The sequence below is a fragment of the Temnothorax curvispinosus genome, unplaced genomic scaffold, assembly GCF_003070985.1.
Source record: "Temnothorax curvispinosus isolate PA1 unplaced genomic scaffold, ASM307098v1 QBEX01016763.1, whole genome shotgun sequence".
NCBI lineage: Eukaryota > Metazoa > Arthropoda > Insecta > Hymenoptera > Formicidae > Temnothorax > Temnothorax curvispinosus.
Genome location: NW_020226543.1, coordinates 441,660 through 452,370, shown reverse-complemented (window position 1 = coordinate 452,370; position 10,711 = coordinate 441,660). Strand labels below are relative to the sequence as shown.

Here is a 10,711-nt window from a genome sequence, read left to right as displayed (position 1 = left end):
TTATAGAAGATGTGAATATCTTAAAAGGAAGAAGAGAGAGAGAAAGAACGGAATTACACACCAGTTCCACACACCATGCTAAAATCCGTACTAGACGAATGTTATCTTCTGTAATTTGATCATTACGTATCATTATTTTATAGGCATAAATTAATGTCAAACCACGAGTTTTCTTGCCTCCTGGGACATTATATTGCAATACCTGCGTTACAAAGATCCATCAGTCTGCATATTTATTCTAATTTATGATTTATTGTTTTTTATTTTATTGTATCACTCTGTTTTAAGTTACTTCCATGTTACTGAAACACTCAATGTTTCTCTTTATTCATTTACATGCTTTTCTTGTAAGCTTCTTAAAATTTTTGCCACTTAATTTAGATGTTTATATTTTATTGTTTTCAATAAAATCTTACTTTAAATTGTTATATAAATTGTTTATAGTTTATTGAAAATTTTTACATTATATTACTTTGCGTTATGTCTAATTATCCTGAAGGAATTTATTATAAGATAAATCGCTAAATCTACTGAATGAATTTTAAGCAATTTTTACGTCCCACATTGGCTATTGTATAGTATTTTAATTAATACAAACTTACTTTTTCTATCCACTTAGCGACATCTGTAATATTTAAATCCTTAATCGCATCTATGATATCACGAACAATGTCCGGCCATATTGTCATCATCTCCTGACTTTCCTCCTGGCTCATTATTCGCATTGCTTGAGTTATGGATTGAGTCATTCTCACGTTCTAAAATTTAAACAAAAGTTAAACAGTACGACAAATGATAAACAACAATGACGATTCTGTCATTTCATGAATAAGAACGATATTAATTGCAAGTAATCACAAACTACCAGTTTAACAATTTAACAAGAAGCGATGAAAGAAAAATGTCGAATTTGTATTTTTGATATGTTTTGCGTTAATTGCTTTAACATTTTGTATCTTACTGAATTTGGTCGGATCTTCTTCAGAGGAAAAGAGGACGAAGGCTCAGAAAGATGACTGAACGCAACTATTTTTGCTTCGCTATATATACTCATAACAATACATATGTATATTGATAACAATACATATGTATGTTCTTTTTATGATCAACGAAACGACTGTACATTACTATTTATGTAATTTTCACATACATTGTTATATAATATTTTTTTGACAATATTAGCAATGTACTATTACTTTTTTATACGATATATGATCAGAAAAATTGCATATCGAAGGAAATATTAAGCAGGTGCTATCATAATTTTAATATAAAATTTGAATAAAAAGTTATTTTTACACAGCTCGCCTCACATTACCTCCGGTTGATGATCACCTTGACTTCTAAGGAAATCAAAGGTCGTGGACCTTTTCCGTCACTCAGTTCGTAACAAAAAGTTACGAAGGAGTAAACATACTGACGAAAATTGTATTTGTTGTACCCTGGCCTATAATGGGTTTTAGAAACTGCCATCAGTTTAAACATCGTAAGCCCCCCACATTTAATTTCTTTAACTTTACGTATCTGCGCCGTTAATAAAATTTTAATTTTTGAATGTTTTTTTCCTTTTTTTTCTTATTTGGTTGAGGAAGACTCTGTGGAGCTCGATATGTCCCTTTGAAACACTGTAATGTATTGAGGTATCTTTGTTTGCTCGTTTTTGATCTTGTAGTATTTATTATTATTTGAAGAAAATCAAAATTTTATCAAGGCCAAGACCGGAGAACATTTGTGGCGGGCTGTATATAGGTAATTTTTTACTGAAATTTGGTATTAAAATACGAATCCATTCTAAAATAAAATGTTTTACTCTCCTTTGCTCTCGTTCAGTAAGCAAACGTTAGTGTCTCTTATGACCGTCTGTATCGCTGTATTATTGCGGCTTTGATTTTTCAGATCAACATAATCTTAAGCCCATATCACTCTATGGATTGGGATTGAAAGTGGATTGATACTTAATCATTTATAATAAAGAAAACTGATCTCAAGTTTAGTGAAGTTGCTCTGGTATAAGCCTCATCATACGAGGGCAATGAAGAGTTAAGAAAATAACTTATATAAAGTTATATGTATGTAAAAATTATATGTACTAATTATAACTATATATGTATATAAAATATTATATTGCATTTAATCACCTTTTTTCAGATAAAAAATAATTCTTATAAAAATACATTGCACACTTTGTCTCCGTAATCAATATAATTCTTAGATAATTTCTGAAAAAATATGGGAAATTTTTTTACCAGAATTTCCTGACAAATTTATACTTACTGTACCTTTTGTATTAAACGCTTTAACATTTAATATTGGACTATATTTCGTCAATTTTTTCAAAGAAAATGACAGAAAAATAGCCTACACGTTATAATTTATTTATATGTATAATTGAAATTAATATTTTTCTTCATAAAATATAAACGCATTACAATGACAAATAATTGAAAGACTAATTATCAAGTTTAAGAAAATTTTTATTGATTTTTTCAGAGTGAAATATTTTCCTGTACATAAAACTTTATCAAAAAGATCTTTTGATATATTTTTCACTCTGAAGTAACATTTCGCAATACTTCTCGGACATTGGCAGAACACTTCTCATTTTATCTTATCCTATGCTCTAAATTTAATGCGAAAGTATATTTAACGTTTAACACATAAAGTTTAATACATTTTGTCTCTTTTTTTAATGTACACAACTGTTTTATGACGCTCTGTGATAGAGTTTCCCTAGTAAATTCAAGAAAAGACCATGTGGAAGCCCTCGTGATATCTGCTGTATATGTACATTTAATAGATTATATGTCTCTTCCTCGTATATAGAATAAGTGTTCGGCAAACCCAGATCAGTGTAGAGCTGTTTCACACGGTTCACTTTCTCCGGATCGGAAAATCCGTAACATTCCTGCGTAATAAGAAAAAAAGAGAAAGTATTAATACAACTGCGTTTGACGAAGTGCAATGCATCTGACCAACGAGACTCGCCTCTAAAATTTTACGCTGCTCCGGAGTGGCGCGTTGAAGAGCTACGACAACCAGCCACGTACATTTCCCTTCCTCTATATCAGTATTATCTTTGCCACAAGCCTCGGCATCCCCAAAGCAAGCCAAATAGTCGTCTTGAACTTGGTATAAATGTCCCATCTCTAACAAGATGGTTTTTGCTTGCCTGAACATCTCTGGGTCTTTTATTCCAGCCTGCATCAAGTAACAAGTAACAGTGCATTGTTATCATCGAAGCGAATCAGTCTTTCCGTGTTATACAAGAAAACTGAGGTTTACTCACTAACTGCATTGCCGCGGTTATTGGCAAAAGAAATGAGTAATGCGCTGTTTTATACTCGACAATAGAATTGTACCGATTCATCGTAAACAGATCCAGATTTGGCTTCTTGCCGAAGTTGGTAGAGAGCATATCTAGACTTTGGCCCATTATTGTCTTGAACGTGATCTGTTGACGTGAAAAAAAATATTTTTCTATATAATTGTTCGATTCAATGGAGAAAGGAAAGGTAAGCCAGCATTCGCATAATGTATGATCGGTAGGAAATATCTTCACTCACGTCCTGGAATGTTTCTAGTAGATTGACATAGCAGTCTTTCCCTTTGAAGTGCTTTCGAATTAGATAAAACAGAGCGCTCTCTAACATTAAACCATCGTTGACTGCCGCTAGACCTATGTCATTGTAACGATACCAACAGGGTTGGCCTCGGCGAAGCAACGATCGGTCCTGTATATCGTCGATTATGAGGAAATAGGCTTGCATCTGTAACAGTAAATATCTCAATATTACAATTCGTAATCGCGACACTTTATATTTTTAATAAAAATCGCTCATAAATACAGTATACTTTAATTTAATGGTGCTACAAATTAATATGTTACAGTATGTGTCTTGATTAAATGAAGAGTAATCGATTGCGGTTTATAAAAGAAATATCAGCGTCACAAAGGAAAGGAGAACAGCATTACGTACCAGTTCCATACACCATGCTAAAATTCGAACTAGACGAATGTTTTCTTCGGTAAGTTGGTCACTTGGTGCCAACACCTTATAAGCATAAACTAACGCTAAAGCGCGAGTTTTCTTTCCTCCCGGGACATTGTACTGCAATACCTGTGTAACAGAGAGATCCATCAGTCTGCATATTCGTTTAAATTTATGACTTACTGCTTCAGACTTTGTTTTATCGTTACAGATTTTTCTATATATTAGTAAACATAATTTTTTTATTTTCTATTAAATCGTACCAATTTTTATTTGTTGATGTGCCTTTCTTTTAAATGTCTATCTTTGAATTTCAATTTTGATTCAATTTTACTTTTTGTACATCGTCATTATGAGTAAAAGTTGACTTTAAATTTGTAAATTTGCAACTGTATTACGAAATCTTATTCAAACGTTTATGATATCTGATCATACGGAACAAATTTATTCCAGAATTAATCAATCAATCCATTACATGAATTTTAATCTCATATGTGTACTTATAATCGCTAATCATTTTGGTATTTAAATTCAATTATGGTATTTTAATTAATAAGTCAAATTAATTCAATGGTATTAATCAATAACGATTCGACTTACCTTTGCCATCCATTTGGTAACATCAGGAATATTGAAGCTCTTCGTCACGTCCGTGAGATCGCGAACAACGTCCGGCCACACCGCCATCAAATCCCGACTTTCGTCCTTGCTTGTTACCCATGTCGGTTGTGTTACGGAATGAACCATTCGCGCATTACAGTTTAATGTACTAAAAATATAACGAAATATAACGTTAAGAATTACGAAGAGTATCAGGTGACAATGACGATGCTCTGACGATCACTTCTACATTATACATGCAAATAAAATCGCGACGTTGCGATAAGTAAATCATGAAAAGAACAAAATAATTAAAAAACGGTGAAATTAATGTCTCTTATTGAATATTTATATTTCGATTTTTTGCTATTTTTGTGAAATATATTCAACATTTTTCACTTTGCCTAACTCTTTGTTTAACAAGGGACAGTCAGATTTGTCGAAAATAAAAGCTTTTTTGAGGAATTTATTACAAAGAAATGAATTGAAACTGAGACTTGTCCTTTAACACAATGTTTATTAGGATCATAAACTATAACAAAAAATTCTTTTTAGTGTAAAATATGCATTAAAAACTTTAAACGCGTTTTTCTCTGTTTCTTATTTTCTTTTCGTTTTGCAGCGATAACTCAGGCTCAAATTAATTGACTTAAGAAAAATTGAACATGTTTACAATATATAGAATATAATTTCGAATTAAACCTCTAAAAAGTTTATTCAAACTCTGGCTTTTTGAGAAAAAAATCAAACCGTTCTTTTCGTTTTTTGTTTGTAAAAAAAGCTGTTTGATTTTTTTCTTGAAAACTAGAGTTTGTACAGACTTTTTGGAGGTTTAGTCCAAAATTATACAGATTGTGATTTGAGTTATCACTGCAAAACAAAAAAACTTTTTTAAAAATCCTCTTCGATCAGCCATCTGCAGCGCCATTTTTCAATGCATATTTTCAACTAAAAAATTTGTTTTGTTACAATTCATGATTTTAATAAACGTTGTGTTAAGGGGCAAGTCTCGGTTTCAATTTATTTCTTTATAATAAATTCCCAAAAAAGAAGCTCAATTTATTTTCGACAAATCTGACTGCCTAGTTCACTTTAGAAGAAAAGAAAAAGACTCAGACAGGAAACGGAAAATTTTCATATTCTTTGCTTGTATTAAAATAACAATATACAAAGCTATGCAGATATCTATACACTTGTGAGAAAGAGATTTGCACATTCATACGATTGTCATGTAAATGTCAAAATAGTTAACCCATGGTGTAACCTGTTGCTTCCTATATGTGATATACTGTCATCCATAAATTCGCGCACAAGTATATAGAAAGATTTAGTATTAAGGCATGTACTACGTATAATTCAAAAATCAAGTTTGACAAGTTTAGAATCGAGTATAAATCGAATTGGTGTCGCAACGAATTAAATCAGAAAGTTGATGTAAATTTCTATTAATGTAAGACAAGTCCGAGTTCAAATATTTTCATGTCCATACACAGATATTAACGTATTAAGCTCGACTCAACACATTTATTCGGAGAAAGAACAATTGGAACGATTCGAATAACAACTTTAATTCAAGTTGTTGAGCGGAGAATATAAGCTGAAATAAAATAAAGTTTAATTCGCACGTAGAGTCAAGTCAAGTTCAACATTCATATCTGAATTGATTTTATATTTTCTAGGTATGTGGGCTTGTTGTTTACATAGAACAGCGATGCGTGAAGCTCTAAACGCGTGATGTAGCGAATCCGGCGAGTTTTCCGCGGAGATGCAGCACCCAGCAATTGGAAATAAGTGTTCGCTGAAATAATCACGAAGGTCGCGATTAATCGCGGCACGCAACGTGGATATATATCGCGTTTCTGTGTGTGTGTGTGTGTGTGTTGTGTGTTTCTTTTTAACGTAGTCAAAAGAAATTTTTTAAAATCACCATAAAGAAGATAAAGTATGACGAGGATTCAGCGTCGACTATGGAGATTTGATCGAAACCTGTTTTTCGAAGATCCACTCTCGTCGGCATGGATCCTGCCTTGGATCTATTCGTATCTGATAACGTGATTATTCCGCACACGGAAAAAAACAAAGTGTCAAATCAAAACTTATATATTACTCGTATATACGCAACAATTTATAATCTTTTTATACGAATTTAAACTTTTTATTTCAACTTTTTTTCTCGGTTACTATAAATTATAAAAATAATTTCATTCAAACAAGTTTTCTTCGCTTAACGTAATATAATTTTCTATCAAGATTATAGATTGTTGTGTATATATACGAGTATATAAGTCTTGATTCGACACTTTTATTTTCTGTGCAGAAATCTCTGAATATGCACTAGTAGAAAAAAATATTACTGACGTATGTCTGTTTAAATAATATGCAAAGCTCTCAAACAAATCTATAATAAGCCTAAAGAATAAACAGCGTGATTTACATAAGGTTCTGCGCTTTGTCAGTTATCAAACGCGTGTTTGTTTGCATGCATAAATAGTTATCGGGTTCATTTGCATCGTCGATCTCTATCTGATCTATGTGCATTCCAACTTTGACGTCAGAGTATTATCACGGTGCGTCTCACTCCGCGTGTACTTGGCGCGAGATATCGTGTCTCTTGACAAGTCATTATAAAGGCGGCGCCGCAATCATTAGGAGTATAATTCGAATAATAATATCGTACAGCATGTAAATATAACGATGACGTAAAATGCAATGTATAATACATAATAATATCAAATTAGAAACTGATAACTGACAATTTACATCGTGCATTTACCGACTGCAAAATCGATGAACAAGGTAACTCTTTCGTTCTGAATTAATAGAAAACATCTATTACTAATGTTCTGAATTAATAGAGAAAAATTATTACTGACGTATATCCATCTCAGAATTTTGGATTATTCAGTTGCGCTCAAATCGTGAAAAAACTTTGGAGGAGTATCAACGCTTTCGCTAAAATATAATTTTCGCTTTTAACTAAAGTATAATTTCGACGTGCTGTAAAAATTATTTTCTCAGATTCCTGTTTTCTCACTACTGCCGCATTACGTTAGAATTGTATTATGTCAGAATTACGAATCTCTACGATAAAAAAAATCGTTCTTTTGTTCCGCGCACGTTGAAAGTATAGTAACATACGAAAAAAGAAACTGATCATTCGTATTGCAAGATTGACAATCGGTCGCGCGATTTTTTCTGTCATAATCATTGTTCGGTACATATTTTATAACAAGAAAAAATGGTGGCTTTAAAATTGAGTATCATGTAATTATGCGCAAACTTTCAGGATGTCTCTAAGTATGTCGAGGATCTCGCACGAATAAGAAACATATTATTCTTTTAAACATTACGGAAATACGAAAGTCCGTGGCTGGAGCGATAATCGACGGTCAATAGAGCTTTTATTTGCTATAGCCGATACGACAAAGAAGCGCTAATAAAAGCGAAACAACGCGGAAAGGTAAATCGAGAAATTGACTTATCTATCCGGCACCGACGTTCCACGTTCCACGTGATAACCACGACCTGACGGAGCGCACGTTACGGATCAGGCACGTCATTTCTCGTATAGGATATGCGAGCGTGGAATAGCGCCGAGTAAACAACTTTATCAATGATCTAACAAGATGCGTTCCGAGATGCGAGAACGTTCAGCGCGTGGAAGCCTCGCGAGGAAATGTACGCAATATAAAAATAGCTTTTATTTTGTGACGTGTTAACGTTAAACACGTGCCGCAGTCGTTATCATCGCCGTGAGTCACGAAGCAACGTCGCTTTATCAGAAAGGTACGTGCAATATCGGGCGTAATACCGATCGAAATTAACGGACGATTAAAACGAATCTAATTACGGCTTCCTGCGAGATACACTCGCCTTGTGCGCGAGCGAATCGGATCGAACAGAGGAAGCGAACAAAGACTCAAAACAAGTTGAAATTACATTCGAATTTTTGCTTCGTCAAATTCGAATTGTGTTTATTGATTTTTAAATTAAAAGTAATTAATTTATTAAAGTTCGTTCTTGATTAAATAAGTAAAACACGACCGATATGCAATCAATTAGAAAAAAACGATATAATTATTCGCATTATTGTGAATTATTTTATGTACATTTAATAATATCATAGTGTTTTTTCCTGATTGATTATTCTTGATTCTCTCGAATTTTACATTTCGACGGACATTTTCGTAGATACGTATATAAAAAAAGATAAGTTTTATCAATTCTGCTCTATGATTTCGCGGTGGTTATTCTAACATATGCAGCACATTATTACGTATAACTGTATACCTTAGAGGTAAATAATCTCTATTATTATGTATTTATAGAAAACAAGGTTTAAAGTTTTAACTATGGAAATGGTGTATTTTTTAGATATATAAAATAAAAGTAGCAACTTGCTATTGAGTTTTTAATGCAGTAATTTATAACTGGCATGTTTAATAGTACAACTGCGAATAACACGTTGTATATCTGACCAAAATTATGGCATTACGAAAATTTTTAAGGCTTTTTCTAAACATTGTATCTTAGGAACTAGTAGTAATAGACATGAGATCCTTTACCATGATACAGTTCAAGGTTCTGATATATTTAAAAATTAATTCCATTTTGACCAAAACTAAACATACAATTTTTTTTACCTCTAAGGTATTTATACAATATACATATTTGCATTTGCATGATGATTTGTATTATTTGCCGCTGAGACACTCGAAATATATAAATATTTAGACAATCGCGCACTTTATCAGAACAAAGAGCCCGCGTTTGAAATCAGCTGTTTTAACAGAGGCAATTAATTTCGATTGAACCGTGCCTCGTAAACAAACGAAGAGAAGTTTAAGTTTAGCCGGGGTTATAAGGGGAAAATATTTTAACCGATCGCTCGAAGCATCGATGAACGGATACGAGCTGTGAATTCCACGGGATTTGAAAACCTAAATTCTCTCTCGCGGCGGAGAATCGTTCCGCCAATCGATTTTTACGATCTCCCGGTCGCCTCGTTCATCGTATATGTACATACATATGTCCGTGACGATCGCATTCGTGACTCGAGTGAAAAGTCAACAAGGGATTAACGCGCAGGTGTTTGTTAAAACGACTTTTATGTGCTAGAACGTGCTTTCTCACAAGTGTATCCGATAAAGATCGAGACAGAAATAGAAATAGAGAGATAGAGAAGAAAAGGCATTGATTACACGAGCCTTTTTGTCGTCAGCGATTTGCATGACAATTGCGCATCGAGGAATGCTGATGCAGCTGATGACCGATTATTCCTTTTTTCTCCTTATACAGACATGCACCACAGACGCGCGCGCTACGCGCTATTTAGCTTTAACATTATGCTCTATTGCTATTACACCTATTAACTCTTTGATACACACAACTGTCAAAATATACGATGACAGCTGCGAATGATGTAAGCGCAGCGAGAGAACCAATTATCGGCATCGCGGAAAAGAGGCAACAATAACCGCGATAGTATTAGAGTATCGACTTTGCACGCCTTTTTTAGGGAGGGATTATTGTACACAGAAAAAAAAAGAAGTGTTAAATCAAAACTTATTACTCAAATTAACGCGTCGTTTCGTGTATACGCAGCAATCTATATTCTTATAAGAATTTCAACTTTTTCTCCTTGGTTGAACTATATATAAACGACTTCATTCAAGTAAGCTTTTTCTTCGTTTTCTTCGCAATATAATATCTCATTTCAAAATTTTTAAACTCGAGATATTTCCAAATCAAGAATATTCTGTTTTCTGTGTACAGAAGCTGAAATCGCGTACCCGTTCGCGAGAGATTCTCCTGGTAAAATCGAAGACGGTTCCAAAGCAAAGATTAACCGTTAATTGAAGAGGAATGTGAAACCGAACCGTGAAGATTGACCGGGCAATTCCTTGTCGACTAATATCTTGTCGACTATTTACGGGTAGGATCTATCTTTTGCGTCCACGCAATTTTTCTTCTCAATTAGTTCAAAGAAGCAATACCAAAGAATTGTTGAAAGAAAAAAAAATTATGCGACGTCCAAAGTTTAATCAGACTCGCAGTTGGCGGAGTATTAAACATAAAAATATTTCGAATCGGAAAACGCAAAGAACAATTCTTCCTGAATC

The 10,711-nt window shown here is 33.3% G+C and overlaps 2 protein-coding genes and 1 pseudogene across 2 annotated transcripts in view; 1 reads left to right on the top strand and 2 right to left on the bottom strand.

Moving 5' to 3' along the window:
* LOC112466960 overlaps positions 1–1,155 on the bottom strand; it is a 2,398-nt pseudogene extending 1,243 nt beyond the window's left edge.
* Positions 1,156–2,542: 1,387 nt separating this feature from the next.
* LOC112466955 (farnesyl pyrophosphate synthase-like) overlaps positions 2,543–10,711 on the bottom strand; it is a 9,070-nt gene continuing 901 nt past the window's right edge. Inside the window, exons 2-7 of the mRNA XM_025035330.1 lie at positions 4,590–4,758; positions 3,978–4,118; positions 3,564–3,767; positions 3,287–3,451; positions 2,986–3,198; positions 2,543–2,905 (exon numbers count right to left, since the gene is read on the bottom strand). Coding sequence (XP_024891098.1) covers positions 2,705–2,905; positions 2,986–3,198; positions 3,287–3,451; positions 3,564–3,767; positions 3,978–4,118; positions 4,590–4,758 — 1,093 coding nt within the window. The 3' untranslated portion in view covers positions 2,543–2,704. The remainder of the gene's footprint in view (positions 2,906–2,985; positions 3,199–3,286; positions 3,452–3,563; positions 3,768–3,977; positions 4,119–4,589; positions 4,759–10,711) is intronic.
* LOC112466956 overlaps positions 8,288–10,711 on the top strand; it is a 6,588-nt gene continuing 4,164 nt past the window's right edge. The window contains exon 1 of the mRNA XM_025035336.1: positions 8,288–8,375. The gene's annotated coding sequence lies outside the window, so the exon portion shown is untranslated. The remainder of the gene's footprint in view (positions 8,376–10,711) is intronic.